Source organism: Haliotis rubra, unplaced genomic scaffold (genome assembly GCF_003918875.1).
Source record: "Haliotis rubra isolate DU_JTF1 unplaced genomic scaffold, ASM391887v1 Scf968, whole genome shotgun sequence".
In the NCBI taxonomy this organism is placed as follows: domain Eukaryota; kingdom Metazoa; phylum Mollusca; class Gastropoda; order Lepetellida; family Haliotidae; genus Haliotis; species Haliotis rubra.
In genome coordinates, this window is record NW_025767710.1 from 82,174 (window position 1) to 110,088 (window position 27,915).

General features: G+C 38.4%; 1 protein-coding gene across 1 annotated transcript; it reads right to left on the minus strand.

Annotated features, from left to right (window-relative positions):
- On the minus strand, positions 1-26,358 carry LOC124265227 (pancreas/duodenum homeobox protein 1-like). The gene is made up of 2 exons (XM_046700022.1): positions 25,237-26,358; positions 1-1,208 (listed from the first exon to the last, which is right to left on the minus strand). The coding sequence occupies exons 1-2, from the start codon at positions 25,688-25,690 to the stop codon at positions 793-795; spliced, it is 870 nt and encodes a 289-aa protein (XP_046555978.1). The 5' UTR covers positions 25,691-26,358; the 3' UTR covers positions 1-792.
- Positions 26,359-27,915: the final 1,557 nt, after the last annotated feature.

Genomic DNA, 27,915 nt, shown 5'->3' on the forward strand with positions numbered 1-27,915 from the left:
TAGATATTGTATCTAGTTTACTCAATAATGGTTAAAACACAACAAGGTAGAAATCATACGTCTATCCCTAAATTCAGTCTTTTCCGACAGCTTCATGTCAAGCTGGTGAGAACCGCCACGTGTAAGTGTCTGCAATACAAAGTATCTCAACTAGACTTGGTTCAGACAACGTTGCTGTACAGAAACCCACAATACGTCCGTTTGTTGCACCATAATACACACACATTTACAACACTATAACTGTATACATCGTTCTGAAATCGAAAGGGCACTTCTCTGCTGTACGGCCGATGCCCTTTCTCCTGGTAGTGAGCGTGTTCAAGAAATGCTAGTCTTCTGACCATCTGAGATTTGCATAGTTTTCAACTGTTAAGTCCCACAGTTGTGCACAGTTTGACTAGAGACTGCACACCCACCTCAGAGGGCGTGACTACAGCAGACACTTGAAGGGCTTTACCACGCAGGATAGGTAGAGAGGTCTACAGGTACAGGAGATTGTCGTAGCCCTAACCTGGAAAACCAAAACACAGTTCCAACTTCGATTTTAATTATATTTTATCTAATATTCCTTCTTATGGATATCCACACTCTTCCTTGTCAGTATGGTTCAGATAATGTCCGTAAAAATATAGTTCGTTTGAAGTAGATATCACTAACGACATCCAACACACTCCGTCAACGTCTTTCCTCCAAGAGTGTACCTGTAGCCTTCGAAACAGCACTTTTCGATTCACTAGTCCGACTGCTGATGCAGTCCTTGTGTCAATCACTGGATCATAATGATAATGATCATCAAGTTGCTGTATGGTAATCCTTGCTGGTGTCACCATCACCATTCATATGTTCTTTTGGTACTACTTTGGTGTCTGGAGAGAACTCATCGTGAACGTGACCCTCCGGAGAGTCAGTCATGTCCCCGGGGCTACCCTCCCCGCTGTCGAGGGTGGGGGACATGGGACTGGGGGGTTTTCCTGTGGAGCGGGGTGCGGGTCGACGTTTCGCTTCATCCTTCTTCCACTTCATCCTTCTATTCTGAAACCATATCTTTATATGTCTCTCTGTAAGATTCAACATGGCGGCTAACTCTATCCGACGTGGTCGGGAAATGTATTTATTGAAGTGAAATTCCTTCTCTAGCTCTAGAAGCTGACCTCGAGTGTAAGCGGTACGGGTTCGCTTGTTCTCGTCTTCAATTGGGTATTGGGCTCCTGCAAATATAAACACAATTGTCATCAGGCATGGCACGACCAGAAACATAGCGTCAACTACAACAGCACATGTATTGACAACCAACACGAGCATCGGTCACATCCAACGACAACCAAAACGTTACACAACATCGATAGTATCATCAATATCATCATCATCATTACCACCACTACTAACATCACCACTATTATCACCAATAGCATCATCATCATCATCATCATCATCATCACCATCGTCACCAATTAGAAGCTCTTGAAATATATTGAAGCATCTTTTTAAGAGTCGAGAAAGTGGACAAAACATTGTCAACAACAGCGTCCTTTCACGCTGTTCTTTAGTCCTTTTTCAGTTTAAAAAAATCAGTAAATGCACTATCGTGTCACTGGATGTTCCGGTCCGTCAGTTGACTGTCTGGTTCGTTTACGTCGGGAGTCATGAGTACCGCTGTGCAACAAACAATTAATTTATACAAATTGTGTTAGCAAGGGATGATGCCAGCAGGCAGGACATGCATCTTTGGCGAATGCCTGCATCATCATTTTTTTCAGTTATCTATTCAAATAATTTTCACGGCTGTTGTTTCCTTTTAGGCGCAGTGGATTCTGTTTCGGTGAATAATCAACAAAGATTATGTTTTGCGTTAACGCTGTGAATTTACGATCATAAATAGGGTTCATTTTATGATAATACTAGCCAGGTTAACCAGGTACGACATATTCTTAATGTATATTGCGTTATTTCCACATATAGTTTAGAAGTCATAATGAATTCATGTACATGATTAAACAGTCATGGTTTTCCCCGAAATATGTCAGTATAAGAAAGCCACCAAGTACTATTATTATTTTGTAATATTGCAAACATTCCGGTTCATGATGCTGCAAATTACTTACCTACCATACGTCAAGGTGTGAAGTCAGTTAATGTCCAAAGTGATATTTTCGCTTTATCAATTTACAATAGTTATTAATTTTCACAAATTGATTGTGAAATCTGTTCATTTTAAAATATAATAACAGTTTCCAAATATTTTTATGTTTATATTTATGAAAACGAATGTATAAATGTTTCTGTATATATCTATGTATCATTTATGTTGGGGTTTTTTCGAATCCGGGCAAAATTAGTCTACTGTGATCTTTTTCAGCCCTTTGAAGCTCTTGATAATATTTAGTCAATTTGATCATTAAATGGACAGATATTTCAGCCAGTTTGTAAAATAACATTTTATATAATATCTTTTTAATGTTCTAAGGAATCACATTTAACACATCGATTGATTTCACACATCGACCGTAGCATATATAAATAAATTAACTATCTCATTACCGCTATAGTTGAGAAGTGTACGTGAAAATACATACTTATATTTGCAAGAATATGTTTTGAAGCAAACTTTGGTTTCCATTGCTTTATTATTCCTTACAAAAAAGTTGAGTGTTTCATTCCTTATAATCAATTGCAAATATTTTTCTTAGGAATAATTGAGAAAAGTTTGCAACATAACATTATCTATCATACATGATTTCATCGCGAGATTATCTACGCAATGGTGGTGTCGGGCTTCAATAATATACAGAATGTACACTTACAACCATGGTTGAAATAAACACGCATATTAGAACTTCGAAGATTAACCGTTAACCTGATAACAACAAAAGGTGGCAAATTAGAATAATCACTACAGATGTTTTAACGCCAAACACCACGGGAATGCCAAGCAGAAAATAAATAGACTTTATCAAAACCATTTAACCGATCCCGTATAGACGCATAAGCGGGGTCTTACAGACAGAATTCTTCTGAAATTATGTTCGCATTTATTTCATATAGGTTTACTACATGAACTGGTCAGAATATCGAATCGGTGAATTTAAACAAATTTCACAATCAAAATTGAAACAGAGATGGTTTCCGCGATTTCATGAAAACAGTAATTTAATAGTTGAAGTATGTGTAATGGTTTGGTTTCCCTACAAATTCTCAGAAGTTAAGGAAATGGTTCGAGCGGCAGTGTGAACATGGCTGAATTTATTCATTACTTAGTCAAATGTCTTAGTCTTAATCATTTGTTATTTAGAAAACTGACATTTATTTTACACAAGTATATTATCTAGATGTTTGTCAAGCAGACCGACTAGAGAAAATAGTGAACTCAGAACTCAGAAATTACATATTATTCTTCGCTTGTACAAAACTTACTTGGAATAATAGCAATGCTTTTAAACGAGGTAAAAAGTTATAAAACACGTAAACAAAAATTCTAGAGATTTTCAAAAAAATTCTAAAGATCAGCAAAGATGTTTTAGTGTATTTGTTACAGTTGTAAATTGATAGGAATATAGCTGGATGTATCTGGTTAGTTTAGAGTTTTAGATTCAAAGCCTCAGAGAAAAGCATCACTATTTTGATGTGATAAGAAAAACAAAAACTTTTAAAAACCGTATAAAAGGGTAATTGTGGCAGTCAGGATGAGATGAATTTCATAATTAAGGAACGGGTTTTAAAGTTATCTCATTTACATGTATTTCACCCCTTACAGGGTTGTACACTGTCAGCATTGAATAATCCACTAAGCACGTGCAAACGTGAAAACGTTTGTGAAATTCCTTGAAATGTTAATGAAAGACTGTAAAAATGAACCTTGTACGCCTATGCTTGCAGTTCCTCTGTATAGGTTTGCACGCGTTGTTAAACAGAACAGAGATGTGCAGGTCTCAGTCACGTGTCTACTTCCAACACAACCTTCCAATATTTTCAAATACAACCTTGTTTCTCAGTTTAGGAAATTGTAAAGGCAACAATGTACAGTTTCCGTGCCTTTTCAGGTTTCGAAGTCGTTCAGGAAATTGTCATGCCGAGTCCTGTTGTAACATGAGATAAAAAATCCAAACTTTAAAAGATAAATTTGATCACACCACAGGGGTGGAAGTGAAGGTTAGTTTTATCAAATATCAGTGAGTAGCTAAAGTTGATACGCAGACAAAAAAAATAACTAAAGGGCATAAAAACTAAACCTTTAGTTGAAATTATCTTAAAAAGTAACATTGTAACCCAAAATAATTAATTGTACTTGCGCCTAGTCAGCACTAAAAGATGTTTTGTGCATGGTTTTTAAAATATAATGTTAAACTTCAGAAAATTAGAAAAACATAGCACACATTTTCTACTTTACAAACATGGGAGGGGGCATGTGATTTCAAATTCATTTCTTACCAATGTCGTCATTTTACACACAATTACCCAGAGACAGATTACTTTTACAAACTATTGTCGATCTGAGTATTGGATAATGAAGCTCTTTTTATGTTCAAATTACATAAAATATACACTCGGGAAAACACCTTTTATAGAAGCCCAGACAGCTGATTGGGTTAGATCGATAACTCTTTGTGCTAACAATTTCTTGTCTCACATTGAGAGGGTTGGTTGGAAACCCGGATAGGATCCAAACCCCAAAAGCACTATAATCTGCGCTTAACTGATAACAAGTCTAATACCAGATATAACACTAGCTACATTTGACCTCTTCTAATTGGCATTGTGCAATCTTTTATTTTATGTATCGTTTAGAATGAAAATAAAAATCATGAAAACGTTCTATACATAATAGAACATGCTCTCGTTTAATGAAAAAGATTCCTCTAATACATTATTAGCAAAGTTAAAATATATTCAGCATAAATGTCCAATCTCAAGATGAAAATATTCTTTTATCAACCATATGCCTCTTTGTTACTCATTATCAAAGTATGTTCGATTTCCCCCCACAAGGTATTTCATGAAGTGTCTGTCCCGACCCCTGTCAGGTATACAGCGCCCCTGGCGGCCGTCTCAGTACTGGTTTCCTAGAAGCACCGGTGGCGGCTGTGTCCGAGCGAGCCTTCCTGATTACAGTGTATTCGCTCAGCCAATCAAAGCCAGATCAATCAAGCCAAGCTATTGTTGCTTATCTTACAGTCTGTCAGATGACCGAGTGAGGTTTAGTGCTTCTCTCCTCGGTAGGAATATTTGGTTAAATATTTGGATACCGAATTAATATTAGAAATTGTATTAGTATGGACATCTCGCAGTGGGTTGAATGACCAAGGTTCTTTTCCATTTCGAGTAATAATCTTACATCTCATACTCATGACTGCTATAGGTTCTGTTGTATTTTGTTACATTAATTTAAACTTATAAACATAATAAAATAAAGTATCACATAATAAAAGCAACACATTAAGAATTTTTATCCTTCTATAATGGCAATCCATCTATTTGAAATGTGTGTTTTTAAAATAAATTCAAATGTTTTAATTCAAAATGGGTTATATAACTTTGTTTCTTTAACATAAAGAGAATAGCTTATTACGATAATTATAAAATATCTGTATATCCAATAGAAGGGGTAATACAAAACCGTTGTATACAAGCAAACGGATTCCAAGGTCTGTTAGTGTATCAGAAGTCGTATGACCTGATGTTAATTGTCATACACAATTCCATTATCAAACCACATCATACTTCCCACAGCGTCGGGTACAGTATATACAGTCTCTAACGTCTAAACGTTTAAGGAATGATAACGATTTAAGTGCACAAGGTTGGTCATTTTTTAAATTACAAAAAGTACATAGTACGTCCTTTCACTTGCATCAATAGGTGCGTTTGTTCTTAATCTGTACATAGGTTCGATAAAGGGCGACGTTTACATATGAATATTAAAGGTCACAGAAATATTTTCCTCACATATCGATATACAAAAATGTATGATTATCATGAAAATATGTCAGCAGGCACAGTTTGAAAGAGGCACGGTTAGACCGATGGTATAAGGCGCTTGCATTCGATGTGTAGAGTTGCGTCCCTTATGCGTTTAAGGATCCTGACTCGTCAGTTCGAATCTCGAACTACGCCGATGATCATTAATCGGTGTCCATGTGGTTCACAAAAGTGGTAAACATGTACACTAACACCACTCATGTGATCAACATGAAGGTGACACGCGATGACAGAACTGTGGAACTGTAATGGGGTGAAATTTGGTTTACGATTATTCTACTGACATGACTGGTTGTACTTGTCCGGATTAATGCCGTTTGTATAATTCTTGCCCACTGAGATTCCACGCCGTAGATGAACATAAACTTTCCACTAACACTCAGACAACTGACCCTGGACCCGACCCTTCCTTGTTTTATCATTCTAATGCAACCCAACCAGGGTAATATTAAGTACCATCTTTTAAAAGTCTTTTTGTACGACGGGGACTGAACTACTAGTCTTGCGCTCTCTGGGGAGGCACTCAATCCACTGGACTACGGAGGTGCTACATAATACTCTTCCAAGCGGCTGTAAACCCAACTCAGTGACTCACTTACTCTTCCCCCTAATTGAAACTACGTACTGAGATTGAACATGCTTAAGTCCCATGTGCGCGAATCATTTTCCTTCAGTTAGCAATGTATGCATATTTGATTACATGAATTGGCTATGCACGCATCTATGAATATACTTTGATGAAACGCCCATGGACCGTACTCGTTAACGAACATATATTGTTCCACTACATCAGATATAAAGCTCTCCAACATTCTGGCAAATTCTCACGTGATTAAATTCATACAGTCACGTGACTCCCTGTACTCATTGCCACACCTTTGAAGTCTGCTTAATTTGATGATAATCGTACATAAATGAGACTGTTACTTTTTAAAACACATATGATCCCTAAAGTGTTTATTATGGGAGGGAGACCCGTAGACCTTTAGTACTTTCTGCTAATGCCAAAGGTTTATGTGTACGCATCAGCTCGTCCACACCTGCACAGATAATCTTATTGAAATTCAACCAGCATTATGCAAACACCACTGTTATTGATTATTGGACATACGATTGAGAAGAACATTTTTATTTATTTCATTTTTATTTTTTTGGTCACAGTGACTTTAAACCCCGGCGGTGATGGCGACAGCGTGACACCTGTGAAGGAGAATGAGTCAGGACCAGTAATCAGAACCCCGTACGACTGGGCAGTTTGGGAGCTCTCGAATCACGGGCGTCGATAGATGTGATTTTGTTTGCAGGGCCTGCCTTTGATTCCGGCGACCGTCACATGCCGGTGTCGTTGATTCCGAGCAACCCCGTGCGGGGAGACGCTGTAATGGACAGGCCTCAAGTCCGACAGTTATAATACCGCTAAGACAGACACTAACGGGGATAAGGCAAGGCTTTACTATACGTCCTTTGCTGTCAGTTATGAAATGTCGGGTTTCAGTCTGCACCTGTTTAATATCTGCGAACTTCAGACAGGTTCAGTCGGATTATCCTACAAACTATTACAAATACAACAGGAAAGCTGGTATATTCAAATCTCAGAGTGTTATTGCAGTTGATATTACTTTGTAAACTGCTTTAATCATGAAATATAAACTTGGTTGCGGTATCTAAAGAGCAAAACAAGAATTACAGTTTGTAGGGCTGCAGAATGATTATCCATCCAAGCCAATGTGTATGGTAACTGGTCGACACTTGAAGCATGCATTGGGGAATTTGTACAAGTATCCATTCATGAACAATGTCAACGTGTCGCTTGCGTAGCATATGCTACACACGCACTATAACGTTCACAGTTGTATTCTGAAAACTATTAAACTCTTAAATTTGTTCTCGGTGACATGCACCCATTATATACAAAACACAGTGTACTGTTTATTTTTCATTCAAGAATGTGAACTAAATCAATAAATATCTGGACGAGATAGATCGTTATCGATAATTTTTTAATAGATTTTCTAACTACGTTTCAGAATAGTTGTCCCTTCTTCCAAACTAGTAGGCACTGCAACGTTTTAAGAAATAGGGAGCAAATTGACCTTAAAGTTTCACATACTCCTGTTCCACTTCTTTATCAAATGATCCTAATATCATGCTCATTTATAGGAGTCATGAGGATACCTAAAGTTTAAAGTGTTCGCTCGTCACGCCGAATACCCGGGTTCGCTTCGGGACATGGGCACAACCCACACCTTTTCTAGCGTCCCCGAGGTGATTTGGTTGAAAGAATGCTAAGCTACAGCGTAAAGCCAAACTCACTGACTATAACACATGTGACACTTATATTTGGGATGTTCTCAGAAAGGTACAGATATTTGTACTTCGTTGGGATTAGTCCCATCCGGGATTCGAACCCATATTTTCAGAGTCATGCACCTAATCGCCAGCACACACAGCCACTGCGGCTTCCACGCATCCTACACATAATTACGTTAAGCATTTGGCATTTTGTGATCAGCCTTTTAAAACAACATCAGACAACTTGGCTAACTGTTGGGTGGAATATTCGTATTTAGTTTAGGTTCTTGCATGAAATAGCAATTAGTAGCCAAGAATACATGTTTAATGTAAGAATATAATCTGAATTACTGAACAAATGTATAGAGTCAAATGACCCTGTGTCGAATCTAAAGGGTCAGAAAAATACACCAATAAAGAAATAATTTGTTGGAACCAAGCTTTAACTTCGATACAACCGGGTGTTCGACACATCATAGTTCGACACATCATAGTTCGACACAACGGTGCTGGATTATTGTTTCGTGTCAGATATCTCTTTAAAAGAAACATACTTATCCAGCTAACTAAATTGTCTGCCTGCGATTTCTGACCACTTCGTTATCAGCTACTCTTTGTTGTAACACAATATTCTATAATCTATATAGAAGAAGGTAGTGGTTAACAGCTTATCGCATCTGTACGTACCATCTTGCCTCCCCTGGGGCAGAATGCGCCTACCGTTTGGCGAACACAATCCGTATTGGAATCGTCACTAGATTTCGATGCATTTTTTAGATTCCAGGTTCATCCTGGTTAGGATTCTTGAATTCTCGGCGCCATGCACGTACTGTACTTATTTGCTGATTAAGAAAGGGGAGAACACATCAGAGCTGAATAAATATGTCACACTACCCACTGATATTCAAAATGAAACCAGCCAACAAATTGTGTCAAAATAAGAACACCGGATTCCTTACCTAGAGATAGAAACTGTCAAAATACTAGATATAAATGATCAAAGAGATTAATCAGTTTGGATTATTTCATACTAACAGATGAAAGAAGATGGTCCTGGTAGTTTCTCTGCCTGACGGCTTTAAGGGGACTCAACTGGGACTGATCGGCACGGAGCGACATAGTTTCAGAGTGGAATCGATATCAGAGTGTGACAATCTACCTGTCCAATGGGCTAGAACTGAGAAAACTGGTACAAGCAGGCAAACGCGTTCACGCACGCAGACACATACGTGGTTGTACGTCACGATATAAGTGGAAAACATCTTGAATGCGACATTAAATCAGTCTATTCTCGCTGTTTCACAAACACTACCAGCAGTTGCTTCAGAATATTTGTAAAAGTCAAATCAAGTGAAACCTGTACGCGAAGTCAGATAATAGGCATGGTTCTAAATAAATCTCTTAAATGTTATTCAAAATGGAATGAATCTATCTGATGAACTTATGCCAGGATAGCTTCACAACGACACACTGCTCCATAACTCAAGTTTTGTTACTTTTTTCTCTGAAAGAGATATACGAATTTGTAAAACACCTGTGTCCTCTGGAAACAAGAAATTTACAGACTTCACATCGCGATTTCCGACTTGTCCAGATCCCTTTACAAATATTTGGTCGTTCATTTTCTCTTTCCGCCACACAGGGACCTGACGTCAGAAACAACTTGCGTAATACATTCCAAAAACGTTGTAAAGATAAATAGTCTGTGTTCTGTGATATATAGCTGACATGAGAAGTATGCGTTCCCCACAGGTGATGTGATATATAGCTGATAAGAGAAGTATGCGTTCACCACAGGTGATGTGAATTAGATGATAAGAGAAGTATGTGTTCCCCACAGGTGATGTGATGTGATATATATCTGATAAGTATGCATGCGTTCCCCACAGGTGATGTGATATATAACAATGTGAGAAGTATGTGTTCCCCACAGGTGATGTGATATATACGATATGAGTAGTATGCGTTCACCACATGTGATGTGATATATAACTGATAAAACAAATATGTGTTCCCCACAGGTGATGTGATATATAGCAATATGAGAAGTATGTGTTCCCACACAGGTGATGTGATATATAGCAATATGAGAAGTATGCGTTCCCACAGGTGATGTGATATATAGCTGATAAGAGAAGTATGCGTTCCCCACAGGTGATGTGATATATAGCTGATAAGAGAAGTATGTGTTCCCACAGGTGATGTGATATATAGCTGATAAGAGAAGTATGTGTTCCCCACAGGTGATGTGATATATAGCAATATGAGAAGTATAGCTGAGCGTTCACCACAAGTATGCGTTCCCCACAGGTGATGTGATATATAACTGATAAGAGAAGTATGTGTTCACCACAGGTGATGTGATATATAGCAATATGAGAAGTATGCGTTCCCCACAGGTGATGTGATATATAGCTGATAAGAGAAGTATGCGTTCACCACAGGTGATGTGATATATATAGCAAGTATCAACAGGTGAAGTATGCGTTCCCCACAGGTGATGTGATATATAGCTGATAAGAGAAGTATGCGTTCCCCACAGGTGATGTGATATATAGCAATATGAGAAGTATGCGTTCCCCACAGGTGATGTGATATATAGCAATATGAGAAGTATGCGTTCACCACAGGTGATGTGATATATAACAAATAAGAGAAGTATGCGTTCCCCACAGGTGATGTGATAGAAGCAATAAGAGAAGTATGTGTTCACCACAGGTGATGTGATATATAGCAATATGAGAAGTATGCGTTCACCACAGGTGATGTGATATATAGCAATAAGAGAAGTATGCGTTCCCCACAGGTGATGTGATATATAGCTGATAAGAGAAGTATGTGTTCACCACAGGTGATGTGATATATAGCAATATGAGAAGTATGCGTTCCCCACAGGTGATGTGATGATGTGATATATAGCTGATAAGAGAAGTATGCGTTCCCCACAGGTGATGTGATATATAGCTGATAAGAGAAGTATGCGTTCACCACAGGTGATGTGATATATAGCAATAAGAGAAGTATGCGTTCCCCACAGGTGATGTGATATATAGCTGATAAGAGAAGTATGTGTTCACCACAGGTGATGTGATATATAGCAATACAGGTGATGATGTGATATATAGCAATAAGAGAAGTATGCGTTCCCCACAGGTGATGTGATATATAGCTGATAAAAGAGAAGTATGCGTTCACCACAGATGTGATGTGATATATACCACAGGTGATGTGATATATAGCTGATAAGAGAAGTATGCGTTCCCCACAGGTGATGTGATATATAGCAATAAGAGAAGTATGTATGCGTTCACCACAGGTGATGTGATATATAGCAATATGAGAAGTATGCGTTCCCCACAGGTGATGTGATATATAGCTGATATATAACAATAAGAGAAGTATGCGTTCACCACAGGTGATGTGATATATGTGATAGAGAAGTATGCGTTCAGGTGATGTGATATATAGCCACATGATGTGATATATAGCTGATATGAGAAGTATGTGTTCACCACAGGTGATGTGATATATAGCAATATGAGAAGTATGCGTTCCCACAGGTGATGTGATATATAGCTGATATGAGAAGTATGTGCGTTCACCACAGGTGATGTGATATATCACCACAGGTGATGTGATGATATAGCAATATGAGAAGTATGCGTTCACCACAGGTGATGTGATATATAGCAATATGAGAAGTATGCGTTCCCCACAGGTGATGTGATATATAGCTGATAAGAGAAGTATGTGTTCACCACAGGTGATGTGATATATAGCAATATGAGAAGTATGCGTTCCCCACAGGTGATGTGATATATAGCTGATAAGAGAAGTATGCGTTCACCACAGGTGATGTGATATATAGCAATATAAGAGAAGTATGCGTTCACCACAGGTGATGTGATATACAGATAAGAGAAGTATGCGTTCACCACAGGTGATGTGATATATAGCAATAGAGAAGTATGCGTTCCCCACAGGTGATGTGATATATAATGATAAGAGAAGTATGCAGGTGATGTGTTCACCACAGGTGATGTGATATATAGCTGATATGAGAGTTCCCCAAGTATGTGTTCACAGGTGATGTGATATATAGCAATATGAGAAGTATGCGTTCCCCACAGGTGATGTGATATATAGCAATATGAGAAGTATGCGTTCCCCACAGGTGATGTGATATATAGCTAATAAGAGAAGTATGCGTTCACCACATGGTATATGTGATATAAGCTGATATGAGAAAACCACAGGTGATATTGACGACAAAGGAACCTATCACCTATGTTGACGCAAGGAGAAAGGAACCTATCACCTATGTTGGCAAGGAAAATGTTTGTACCCTAAAATATCAACCCGATTTACAACTGGAAACAGGAAGCAAACATTACATGTTTTCAGTTACGACAGTTTCACCTGTGAAACATTCCGTTAATATCAGAATAGGCTTTTCCCTTGTTCCTCAGTTGGTGACTTGAACATGAGAAAAGCAATAACTATCATGACATTTACATTTTCGGATGACATAAAATTCTAGTTCAATGTCTTGTGGTTAAAACCTTCGCCCGAAGACCTAAGTTCGATTCCCCTAAACGGGGAGAATATGTGAAGCCCATTTCTGGTGTCCCCCGCCGTCATGTTGCTGGAATATTGCGGGGGCGGTGGGGTAGCCTAGTGGTTAAAGCGTTCGCTCGTCACTCCGAAGACCCGGGTTCGATTCCCCACATGGGTACAATGTGTGAAGCCAATTTCTGGTGTTCCCCGCCGTGATATTGCTGGAAAGCGGCGTAAAACTAAACTCACTCACTCAAAATACAAACTCTTAAATCATATCTATACAAATTAAAGAATCGATATATGCATTTATCCCAATGTCATACATTTCCTTTGTATAATTAATATATCAGTTTGAAATGATAGCCCGGTTGAATACCATTGTCAAACAGCCGTGAAGCTGTTACAACTGTTAAACGGGACAACACGTCACAGTCGTCGAGATTCAAGTATACCTTTTCTCGTGGCTCATATCAACCAGCGAGATATGTGAAGTTTTTTTAGTTTCCTGTTTGCTACAACTGTGTATTGTTGATGTTAACTGATCATATCATTAACAAAACTCAACTTCCACTGTGTAACAATGTGCGTATTTGAACACCCCTCCAATGCGACAACACTGAAGAACTCGTGCTGGCTGTAGCTCCAGATCAAAGTCTAGCGCCGACCATGGTGGGGTGTTCGCGACACACAAGTAGGTGTGTTGGCGTAGGGTCGAGGGGGGACACGTATACACGTCATACACACACACAACATCAAACGCGGGATCCTCTCCCCCAAGCATACCTCCACACAGTGTCAGATAACAGACTACCTTCTATCTATTCATTACCAGATTGTTCACAGCTTGAGCTGTACAGTACAGTCTAGCTAGTCACTACATGAAACGGATTCAGCTATTCAAAATTTAGGACCATATTAACTGTGTAAAATACGAGAAGTGCTTTAATTTTGTAAATGGGTTTGTCGCTTTTCTTTACATCCATGCTCTATTCATTCCCTTAAGTCACAAGTTATAACCTACAGTTGTTGGCTTGCTTTAGGTAGAATTGTTCTGTTCATTCTCCTAATACAAATAGTAACATATACATCTACAAGCTTGTCCTACCTGTTATCATTGTAATCAATCTTCGTACTGGAGTTATGACTTACTGTTGATAGATTGCTGGGAAGAATTATTCTATTCATTCTCCTAACTGAAATTATGATACACAATGGCTCGTCCCAACTATAATTATTATATTCATTTTTTATTCTAATTTCCCCTTTACACCAAACGGATTTTGTTTCTGAGGATATTCATGACTGGGTGTTCTTTTGCGCTGACGGTCTACATTTAATCCAATTCTTATGCTATACAGTTGATCGTTCTAACTATTGTATTCATTCTCAATATATACAAGGATTGCTGTAAAATTGCTAAATCTAAAAAGCATGATTCATTCCCTTGTCCAAATGTTATGATTTGCAACTGCTGGATGGTACGAGCTAGTGTTATTCTATTTATTCCCATCAAATGTTATGATATATATTGACATAACCCTTACTGACTTCTCTAATTACACACATACATTGTTTGATAGTGGCTCATAAACACATGCTCATGATACAGTCAGAACCATAAACCATACACTAATCTTTTACAAATATGTTTCAATGTACTATTATGGAAATGGTTTTCAAGCTTTTATACGTGTGTCTCGACAACTGGTATGTGTTATGGTGGAGGGTACTGGTATGTCATTCATGCATGAATATGATGCTGGACAGATGAGTGAGTGAGTTTAGTTTTACGCCGCACTCAGCAATATTCAAGCTATATGGCGGCGGCTGGACAGATGAAGAATGGGAACCTAAGGTTGATCCACTAACAAGAGCACTGCCATGATATGCATTAGTTCAGAGGGTATTTCAGTGGATTTAGGTTGAAACACATGTTTTTTCAAATGAATAATTATGGAGTATGTCATAGAGAAGAGGTTACACTAATGTTTAAATTGTTCCTATAGCATGACTGATGAGCTATATATGAAAATAAGATATAACTGTTTAGGATAATGATAACTGTAAAACTAAAAATCCGCCTTTGTTTAATTGGTGTCTAAGGATGAATGTTATTAAGTGCAAATCGGATTTTTTTGTCAAACAGCAGTCACAGGTACATAATCTTGATGGATATTAGAAATATGATCACATGTTGGTAAACCATTCTGTGTACATGCGGGCGAATTATCTTTAGACCATGACAAAAGACATAATACCCACACTCATTAATCGGTTTCAGTAAAAACTTTGACACGCAAAGACGCAAAGGTTATATGGACATGCAGAACTTCTGTCAGTGTCGCTGATTCACAGAGATCCATACACAAATTGTTCCCCGATCGAATGTCCTTTACGCGCATTGAAATCTGAATATTCGGAACATCAAGGCGGATTATTCTCTGCCGATAACACTATAAAATTGAACAGCGTGGCATATCTCTAATACATTGAATGAGTATGTTTTTACGCCGCTTTTACAAAATTGAAACAATACCAGAAATAGGCGTCACACAATGTATCCATTTACAAAACACATTTTCACCACCATTAAGCTGCCCCCAACGTCCCAATACGTCTAGCACGTGTTGGTGTAAGACCGAGACTGTTCTTCACTGGACTCTCGACACTGGTCTGCCCGGAGAAAAGAATGCCAGGGCTTCGATCCCTGACCGCATCAGGCCAACAGACATATAATAAAAATAAATAAATGATAGTTAAATTATTTAATTTATTCTTCCTGTCGGGCGTTCGACATGAAGTGGGTAAATCATGATGCTATTGCGGAGATGGGTGTCCATGATGAACTGCTGCATGGTATCGCAGTGATCTATAAAACTGGCATTATCAGGACACGCAGGCACTCGTCTCACCCCACGCCAATTAACTGCATGGGACACAAGGTATCTATCCAATGCAAAGCCCTTCACCCAACCCCTCCTTTACTTTTTTAATAATTGTACATACTTGTCCATGTGTATGTTCTTGACATGCAGACCCTCCACCTAAAACACCCACTACCAAGCATTCTGTTCAAACAAACAGACGTATCTGGACTCTTACACGACAACTCTCAATTCATTACCCAACACACGATAACATGTACCCCGATATTCCTTTATCAACATTATGTGTTTCTTCCCTCTCCCTTCCCAGAATACTACAACTCCACTCAACCAACCATTACCTAAAACAGCTTATATGTTCCGGTTGAAAACTCCCGACATTAATAAACCCACCCACTTTAGAATATTATAACACCCCCTATCCCACGATCACCCGAGCGCCTCCTCCACCCACACCTAATGGTCCCTGTGTATGATACAACCCCAACCATGTTGTAGGGAGAGCCGTGCAGCCGTGAGCTTCCCCCACCCCCTGCTGCATCACGTCTCCCCTATCCTTGCCCTCATCAATGCAGCGGTGACACTGTAGTCAATACATCGTCACGGCCGCTGTTCACTGTAATGGCGTTGCCTGGGAGAATTATCTGCCCCTTGATCGCTCTTCAACAACCTGTCTACAAGGCCTGTAACACGGGCCTGACTTTAATTAAATCTGCGAAATTAGTCAAGGCAGGGCTCAATTTGTCAACAGCGACTCGTCTGACTTGACGTACAGGTTATTGTTTACGTCCCATGACGGAAACTGGCGGGACAGAACAGAGGGCGACTGTAGTGCAAATGTTGAACACAATCCACGCTCAGAAACAGTGCATACATGGCGGAAAATGCAGCCGGTATTGAATAAACTACATCAAACCTATCCTATTTGCACAATATACAGTAAACTGTGTTTATTACAAATACGCTTATAACCAACTAACGGATAATACGAACTGTTTTCTTTCCCGAATACTTGTATATTTTAGTCGAAATGCTTGTAACGAACTGTAGTTTAACAAACTGAAATTTGTTGTCCCTTTGAGTTTGTTGCAACCGTTTACTATAGACATGGGGAAAATAACCTTCCTTAAAAGGTCTGATACGAATGGAAAAACCAAGAACACAAGAAATCGCTTATTGTATATTATTAAACTTGATTAGCAGAGAATATTTGATAGTATATATGTGTACATAACACCGGAGAATAGCAAGTCTCGATTATCCAACGAAGCGGATTTCATAGGATGTGAAAGGAAACATCAGCGGTGAGAAATATATGGATATTATTAAGTATATGACACTAGGAGTACAACATGGAACACAATTGTATATCACATTTCAAATAACAATGTAAATCGTGTCATACAGTACATATACTTCAACATGATATTGTTTATACCATTTATGAGTGAGTTTAGTTTTACACCGCACTCAGCAATATTCAAGCTATATGGCGGTGGTCTGTAAATAATCGAGTCTGGGCCAGAACATCCAGTGATCAACAGTATGAGCTTCGATCTGCGCAATTGGGAACCGATGACATGTGCCAACCAAGTCAGCGAGCCTGACCAACCGATCCCGTTAGTCGCCTATTACGACAAGCATGGGTTACTGAAGATCAATATTCCAACCCGGATCTTCACGGGTACAACTTATTATGAACCAGAAGCCGCTTTAATATACATGTACACAGAACCTCTCCTTCTACTACATTATCTATTACCCTGTATATATTTCAGAATCCGAAGCGTGATAAAACCAGACGGCCACGCCATGTCCATAAACTTAGACAAAACGATTTATTCACACGGGACAGATTTTCACATCTGTATTTGTTTGGATTCCCTAAGGTGATTTCATTCCCAAATATGCTTCCTTAGCCAAAGCAGAATATAATTTAATATTCAAAGATGAATACTCTACTTAAAACACCCACGGGTAATTCATGACTGGGGGTGCGTGCAGGGAAATTGATGACATGTGAGGGTCGAGTGTCTTAACGTGTCATCGCCACTAGATCCAGGGATTAGCTCGTTGAAAACAAACACACATAAACACCGAATCTAGTCTGCAAAACCCGGAAACCGTTGAAAAGAGATACATTTGATCTTAGTTACACACAGAAACATTGGTATTCTTTCGACTGCAAGTCTGAAAGTCCAATCCAACATTGTACACCTAAAAAATGTTTTTAAGTTTACAACAATCGCACTTCATATGGCCATAAAACCGTCTGTAAGTATTTGTTCGTGTTGCAATTCTGGTATTTGGAACCCCTTACTTTTAAACGCATGGGAATGCATCTGTACCGCAATGCTTATGTATTTTATAGGTAAAAGGACCAGATTTACAGGTACCCGATGAGCACAGCAAATGTTTGCGAGTTTTAATAGGATATAAATTTAATAAAGATACTACATGGCATTTAAGTTCCCAAACAGATTAGATACCGTTCATCTATTATAATATTAAACGTCAGCCAACTCTATTCATTCTTACTTTACTGGTTGTTTAATGGATTATAATCATAAGAATACATCAATCTGTCAGTGCAATATTATCGATCATTGTAATATGATAATAACGGTCCCAGGTGCTCATGTTTCATGCTTGAAAACGGTATAAGTATCAACACCGCAACGTCGCTATTGTACAATAAAGAAGTTGATCATCCATAAACACTTGTCATTCCAATAGCTCACAACTTCTAGAATGCCTCTCACACAGTTCATGCCTGACTATTTCACCAAATTCTACTGAGAAATAGAACGTGTCGTAGTGGTGATACTTCAAGTGAAAAAATACATCTTCCAGTGTTAGCATGTATATATATTTTCAATACAAAATTCAACACTTCAAGTCAAGAATTAACGCTGAGAGTGCAAGAATAAATGTTTAGAGTGGAAGAATCATTTCGCAAACATCTCGTGTCATCACTGATTTCCAGTGAATCGTCAAATATTTGTAACCGCTATTTTGTCTTTTTACATCCAATTGAAACTATTCCATTGAACTGACAATGATTATTTGAGACTCTGGCGTTTCATATATGTTAATAAAGTTCAGCTAGAAAGTTTTAACAAGTTACTCATTGAACGCAGCTGGCGTAATTTTGATTCGGAAAGTTGCTATGTGCTGGAGCGACATAATGAGACGCAATGGTACCCCAGTAGCAATTGTCCGACCCTTCGTTTTGATAGTGAGGCTACACTAAGTAAACACAATATATCTTGACTTTCAAGTGAAATGTAAATATGGCCGTCGGGGTGACACCGGGAGAATGTAGATACCGCGAGCGGCAAGAGGCAATTGCCAGCTGATGTAGTTACATTATGTAGCTCGGTTACAGGGAGATAGTACCATAGCAGATGTCGCTAATACAGAAACAATAATTTACATATTTGCTGTGTATGGTGAATTATTGGAATATATTAAAACTCATTAAACCAAAAGCCTCAAATTACAGTTGATTTGGTATATAGTCATACGGGGTCATCCACTGTATGAATATCAAATTAGCACATTTTCTGTGTGTGGAACATCAGAGCGTTTCTTTTGTGTTTGTTTCAGTTTGATTAATTGTTCTTTATGGTAAAAACATGCCCGATGCTTTTTCCGTTTTTCTCAGTTGAAGAACTGACTGGCCTTCGCATGCGCGACAGCTAGTATCTTTAATTATAAATCGTTCATAAACATATGCTCATGATGTTGTCGGAATGATTAAATGTACTGTGTTTTAGTAGATATATATGATTATGTAATGGTGTTTGTCGCTTCTATTTACTAAGATTCTATATGAAAACATGTTATAAGTTCATATTACAAATACCATATCAAAATGCGGGATAACGTTATAACTTTATACTTTATTTATAATGATAGAATGTGAGAAAGTGTGATATCAGTTATTTTAAAAGATGACTTATGAGACACTATGAGAGATTACATATTAGGGATGCCTTATGAAAACAAGCCATATTTTCAACTAAAAGATGGCAAATGAAAACATGCACAAAAGTACATATTAGAAATACAATATGCGAAAATGTGATAAGCTCATTTTATCGATATCAAATGAAAACATGAGATATAAGCTGAAATAAGCCATACCATGTGTGACATTATGACAAGTTTCACATTAACGATGCTATGCATAAAAATGCGTGATACGTTCATCACAGAGATGCCATTTGGGAACATGTGACAAGTTCATGTTAGATTAATAACATGAGAACATATGATATAAACCCATATTAAATATACCGTAAGACACTGGGTAAGCTTAACATCAGAGATAGAAGCGACAAAACCCTTTCCATTTTCTTAAGAAATCTCTGCCAAAAGCAGAGTCGTTTGTACAACTATGACTATATCATGAGCAGATATTTGTTTCAGCAGTATTACAGCTGTATGATGTTGTTTGTAAACAAATCGGGTCTGAACCGGACAATCCAGTGATTGTCACCATGCGATACGATGACAGAGTATGTGTTTATGAATCACTATGAAATAGTGATGATACTAGGTGTTCGCGAAAGGGTGAGCGTATCCTGCCCCACCGGTGGCACCCGTCATAAACACATGCTAAGTCTAAAACGCATGATAAGTTCATATTATACATTTCATATGAAAATATGAAAATATTTAATATTAGAGATGAGGTTATGAAAGCATATGATACGTTGTTCATATTAATTATGCCATATTAAAACGTGTAATAAATTAGAAACAGAAATGATGTATAATATGATGTAAGAAACTGTAATGTTAATACTTAATATGTGAGCTAGTGAGTGAGGTAGTACGACGGTAGGCACCAGCAAGGAAGTCACAGCGACCATTGTAACGGCCAGGCTACCCACCACTATGTAACATTTGAAAATAGGCGAAACTTACGTCAATGAAGATGAAAATATCAGATATGACATAGATGCAAGTTTTATGAGATTAGCTTGTTTTCAGCAATATTCCAACAATGTAACCCGCGTGTAAATTATCGAGTCTTGACCAGAAAATCCAGTGTTCGATTTCGCTAGGAACCTAATTCCCCGATTACATCGTGAAATCTTAACAAATATGGCGGCGTACCTCCCTTCCGTTTTGACGTAGCAAATTACTTGACAGAACATTCAGTTATACAAGAACGTGAAGACTTCAAGCTGATATACATGTATTACTGTGCCAGAAATATACACAAGACATACACGCTGACATACTGATTATCATTATTATCATTATCTGTCTATATTGTCTTGATCATAAGACTAAGATCGACGGCGTTATGACATGTGTCAAATGTCTCATGCACATGATAATACTAACAGACATGAACAAGAACATTGTATAACAATTTGAAAACGTGACTTCTTCGCCTAAAACATGGACATAGCATATGTCACTATCCCATCTGCCACAGATATATCTCATATCGTGCATCTGTTTATGTGTATGTTTATAATGCATTATATCTATGTTTGATTTTTCAATTATTTCTGTTCACCTAGCAGAAAATGGGTAGCTTGGGTTTTCCGGGGTAATAATGTGGGGTACCGGCAAAAAGCCCCTTGGTACAAAAGCCCCTCTGGACAAAAGCCCCTCTGGACAAAAGCCCCTCACTAATTTGAGCACCCCTGACAAAAGCCCCTCGATTCATATATTCCATCGCTCTTATATATTTTATAAAGTATTTTAAGCATTTTATCACATCAATGTAAAGGAAATGGAGAAAATGTGGAAACAATTTGACTAAAACTTGAGCACTCAGTAATGTGCTGTGTTTTGATTGTTAGCGCTATGAGTATTTACCTAGTGAATGGAGTTCAGCGTAATATAAATGCACACATTACATGTATTGGCAAAGAAACACGACCCGACCCTGGTAAGGATAATGTTTTGTGTCAAAGTTGTTTTTTTCTCTCGAATGAACAGAAAGTATTATTGCGTAAAGTCAGGCCTGAAACCAAAGGGTTTTCTGGGAACATTACCCAAGACAAAACCCTATAGTATTATAGCCTTTAGGTTCATTGAAGAAGAAAGTTATTTTGCTAACCTGTCATACATTGTATGTCATATACAAGTATGGCAATAAGTATTTTCATTAAATGCATACAATGTCAGGCAATATTGCCCATGAGACACACAAGGCATATATAACATGTCATCATTACAATAACACCATACACACATACAACATAGATTCCAGTTGTTTGATTTTACTACTAATCAGGGGAGTTTATAGAGAAAGATTTTGTTTTCTTCACTTAAACATTTGAAATAATGATGCAGGGTTTAACGGATCAGTTGGTCCGCATTAAGAGCATTGATGACATCTGCAAAAACGTAGGATAGTCCCGGAGTGCTAATTTTATGAGTCGTATCTCAGTTCTGAGTGAAAACTACAATCGGCTAGGAAAGAGACACCCCTGATTTCGATTTTCACTCTCACATCGGCGTTATTTATGTGGAAGGTGGATTATGTAACTGTAAATACTGAGCATATAAATCTGTTCCAACGTGTACCGTTTGTTGATCCTTCAGCCTTCACCCACGACAGTTTGTGGACACTGGGTGACACTGAGTAGAGTGGGTATTGATGTATACACCGACAGATAGAACAGCAAGTAGTGTATTGATCACTCGGGTATTAATCAATCACTCACCTGTACAGGTGTGAACTTTATTCACTACACTTTGGTGGTTGCTATCTGTCGTAAACTTTACCACAATTGGTAAATAATGTGAACTATCATGTAACACTTATCTATATATTGACTCACTATTACAAATTTTATTTGTGTAACAATTAATTGGTTTGTATATGTAACGAAATATTCTCATAACTGACAGTCTTATTAGCGTCTGTTGTGTCCACATTCCCATATTCTCATGACGTCATCCTGTAACTGATGTTGCCTAGATGGAAAAACGAATGGTTGATGTTATGAGTGATATACGCCACGTGCAATAACACAACACTAACAAGCTACCGACATGGGTTACGTGGAATCCAATTTTATTCCGAATCTCAAGCTCCATGGAGGTAATTCTTGATTAACTCAGGTTGATCAAACATTTACTGTTTTAATCGGTTTTCCTTTATTCCATCAACAAATAGCATGATAGCTGCTGCTGATGATTACGAATGTTAATCCGAATATTGTGCTTATATATCTTAAAGAGACGATAATTGTAACTGCATAATTTACGACATTTTCAGAATTGTATAAACAGTTTATCTTATTATTTTTTACAGTTTACTAGGAATGGACTATCGGGTTTTGTGTCAATAACTGAGATGTGAAAGATATACATGTCCACAAACACCACTGTCATTAGACCGCCATAGGACTGCCCCTATATGTCGCTACTATTGACGGTGACGCTAGGTGTTATTTCATTACTATGAATTATTAATATGTTTATGTTCAGCGTCAACTCATGAGAAGTTATGTAATCAAGCGCTTGAGAGTGCATTTCTCATCAGTTATTTCTAACTTATCCTGTGAAAATAAAATACATGTATTACTTTCAAGACGAATAGGACATTCGTGTTCTTTCGTATCGATTTAAATGTGAATTGAAATAGACGCAGTTTTCTTATCTGGTATCCTAGACTATATTGATAAAATCAAATGAGGAAATTTCAAGATTACCTTATAAGACAACTATTGGTCTCTATATTTACATAGCGTTCTGAAACACGTGTTTAGCACGTACGGATTTGAAAACATTTCCCTCTTCCCTTGTCGTCAATTGACAGGCTGTACTCATTTGGCGAACACCTGGTGTCAAAACCGACTCTCACTTCTCCATTGATATACTATCCACCTAAATGTTGCTTTGCGCCAACTGAATCTGTTACGGCAGATAACTGAGGATGATTATTCTGAGTGTTTTATGTTTAGAATATTCAGAATATGTTAATTTTATATCAATTCGTGAAACCTGACCAACGAATCAAGTGACAAATAATCATCCCAGAAAAATAGACATACATGCTATGTAACGTCTGACCCCCAGGGCTGCTAGAATTGAAAACGAAATTGTATTTTTATGTAAACGTTTGGTGAACTAATTCAATATAATTGTTTGCAATGAATTAATATATTTCATTTACAAACTATATTTTCATAATTATTAAGGAAAGACAAATGTTGGCTATCTATAAGGACCACGTCAAGTTTCTAGATTATTATGGAAGTTTAAGTGAGATATAATGACATTCATTATAATTATATGTATCTATAGTCCACTGTAAACGACATCATTGGCTCGAAAACAGTGAATCGTCGGTTGACACCGCCTTTGTAAATGAGATGATGGCCATTCAATATGAAAAATACCACCACTTTCACTTCACAGCTTATTGTTTTATGAAAATCAGAGACTCGGTAAACCATAACACGAACAAATATTCATATTAAATATGATGTCCTTGTCATTGCCCTGCCCCCTTCCCCCGTCACCCCCTGTCCATGACTACGCTAGCCGCTCTCTCCCTAGCCCTTCTTCGCCAGAGTGAACATTGCATGGCGACTCCCCCGAGTTAGATCGCACAACGCTCCCGCTAATCATTTTTTAATCAAGATGAGTGAGAGACCAAAGATAAATTGTTTCTGCGCGGGTTTACACTGCGAATAACGGTAATTACAAATATTCACATTTATCACGGGGCTATATAAAATGGAAAGTTGCCCGTTCAGTCGTCAGTGGAAGCCTTCCTGACCACTACCACGTTAGGGAGAGCAATTTCGCCTTGTTAAAGGATATATGTTTTTACTCAAGTTAAAACAGCCTGTGGGTAGATTTTGTCGTTCATCACCCCATACTAACGACATCACCGTGTTATTCTGAAAGAATTGCGGAATAACGGTTTTCTGTGTGTCAACACCAGGACTAGACGTGAGTAAATCATGACTTGGTTCCACACAGCTATTAGTCCAATGTTTGGATATATCTCACGTCATACTGCTGGAATTGGGAGTATATGGACATACTTATATAATGGAACTTAAAACAGGCGACTAACATCTCGACTTTAAGACTTTAAAAATACATATCGACGAATGCCAAGGTAAGTCAAAAGAGGGTTAAAGCAGCTAAATAGTTGCTCCAAGTTGTTTTAACCATATTCTTGTCCTTTATAATTTTATATTAATTATAGATAATAAAACGAGCAGCTAAAGTAATATATTTCCTCCTTTAAACATTTAAACAAACTTATTTCAAAACGTAAACGCTACAAATAAATTTTGAAAGACTAATAGATTGGCTGTAAATAGTTGACACCACTCTTGATGTCGTCATGTAATTCCACTATCATATTACTCCTTATAAATCACCGTGGGTCAACAGACTTGCTGATCATACACTTCTTACATTAATCAAGTGTATAATCCCATGTTTATAGAAGCCGAGCTATGCTCCATGAAAACGACATGATATATCAGTGTAAACACACATGTCCATTGTGAAAGAGATGGCCTACCTGCCCATTGAGCCTTCCATTGGTGAGCGTGAGATTTCGTGGTCTTCATCCACGGAAACTGTAAGCTGTTTTGTCCCCCGCCGGAGGGTGCGGGTTGTGGGGTGGGGCCCTGTGCTTGTGAGTGGGCAGGGGGAGGCTGGTTGGGTTGGGATACAGGGGAGCTGGGAAGGTTACTGTTCGGCATGTGGGCAGGGGCCGGATTGTTCATGGAAGTCTGTATCCCTTGAGATGAAAGTTGATGTGAGAGACCCGTGGGGGAGTCATTCTGTAGGTGGGACTGCTCGACCACAGCCATCGCCTGACCCCCATATCCTCCCTGGGGTGAATTCCGGGCGTATATACAAGCTGGAGGGGCATGACCAGTGTTTGGGTATCCCCCTACGGCGGCTGGAACGGTGTTGTAGCTGTCCCGGGAGTAGAGGGACTGGGTGTAGAACGTGCTGTGCCCTTCCATCGTAATGAGTGTTCAAGTGTGACCACAAGTTGAAGACGTTTGCTTCCAGGAATCAATTCTCACCGTCTGGCGGTCACATGGTGGTCCGGGCGGACAGTCCGACGGTCAGGACAACGTTGTATACCGGGGTGGGGGCTGAGGGTGAGCGTTGGTCGCCGACTGGATCACCCAAACTGATTACATGGGAGGAAGTAAGGGCTGATAAACAACACGGGATGACATTGTTTCGTCGTCAGGACAGACATTCCGATATTGGCTACATGTGTGGTTACAAGCTCGGGTGCAGCTGATAGCGTCTCGGCACTTTCTGTTTCTTTGGAATGCAGAGACTTGGTGTGTTAGCAGATGACCTTAACACACATCTACCACTGGACCACAGTACAAACTCCTCACCGCTGTCACAGCACAGTTACAAAACCTCCGTGTTCTACATCAAATCTGGTCCTTCTTTCTCCGACGTGACTGTGACACCGTTTACTTGGAGACTGTGATGTGGTCTGGAACTTGAGCGTGACGTTCTTTCTCATTCAGCCCCACTCAGATAACGCCTTGCGTCCACTGGTTTTAATGACGTGGCGTTTTCTTCACAAGTATTATTTGACCCAAGACAGAATTATCTCCAATGATTACAATGAACACCCTACCGACATACATCACAGGATAATATGCTTGTAAACTATGTACAGTGATCCCAAATCAACCAGACTAGGTTATTTATCAGCGTGAACCCTGCAGATCATACAAAGATACTACTGCATCATGTCTGAATATCAGAGTCTACAACGCACCCAAATTGTTGAGTCCTATCAACCCCTCTCGACTTTTCCCCCGATATGTGTTGCCTCGTCAACCATTACGTACAGAAGGTAGCTTATCTAGACTAAGAGAGGTGTGATAGCACATGGAGACGCTGCAATACTAACAACACGCTGCCCGGCCCTTTATGTCATACGTTAACTGTTTGCTCTTCAAATGAGACGATAAGGTGGTGATCGCAAAGAAAGTCACAGACAAACGACAGGAAAAAGTAACAAATATGCCTTGGAAAAAACACAGGAAACAATTCACAGCTATTTTAAATAGGATGAGTTATTATTTCCTTTGAGAGGCATTTAGAGATTGGAGTACTAAGCAAGGATAAGAATATATGGACAAACAACGTCTTTATTCACAATAGGAACCAGGTTTCGGTGTAGGCTCTGAGCTAGTGATAACGATGCTTGAACCTACACCGAGACGTTGTCTATATTGTAATATAGAAGCTTGTTTATCCATATTTCTTATCTTTTCTCAATTTGTTGTTCTTAAGAACTCCCGTGTTATTGATGTCATCGCTCAGCAGTAGAATGTTCTGTATACCAGTTCCTCTGCTAGTTTCGCGAGGAGCAATTAACAGATGAAACAAGATCAAATCGCCTAAAATACCAAATTTGGACCGTACTAAAAACAATTTTACAATAATTTTACGTTTTTAGACATCAAAAATATTTTTAAAATGGTTTGTATAGCATGTGACAGTTAATTAACTCAAGGACTTATTGTTTACCTAATTATGAGCAATGTACTTAACTAATTAACTACATAAAGAAGCTTCTTGAAATCATTTATGTAAGTATGGTATATAGAATATTAGACATATTCTATGTCTATTAACTGATTGACAGTTATAATTTGAATATAGTTCTGTCAAGTTTTCCTTTACTTGTTTTCTGTCACTTTGTGTGTTTCTATTTTCCCTGTAAGTCTTTCCTGCACTCGATAAACTTCCCTGGCTCTAATAAGGTAGTCAGCATGCAGTGGACATGTCGTGTGACACGCAGCTGTCAATATAATATACTACTGTGTTCACTGACGTCATCTAATGAAACAACGCACAACAGGAAGATGTCTCACAAGCGATAGTGACCCCGTGGGGTCAAGTTCGATTTTAAAACTCTCACAATGCAATTAGTTTTTCTTTTGTTTGGACAATTTTGGTGAGCCGCGCGACTGATAATACCAACTGAATACATTACCCATCAGCAGAAACATAAGAACATCTGAATAATAGCAATTAAACAGTTTGTCTTTGTTTAAAGTTTGGAAAAGAACGACGATAATTGTCATCTTATAAACCACAACCAGAAAAGACATTGGACGAATGCATTAAAAAACGGCATATTCGCGAAACACATGCAATATTTCTATCTAATTATTTTTCTCAAGAGCGAGGAAATGGTAATATA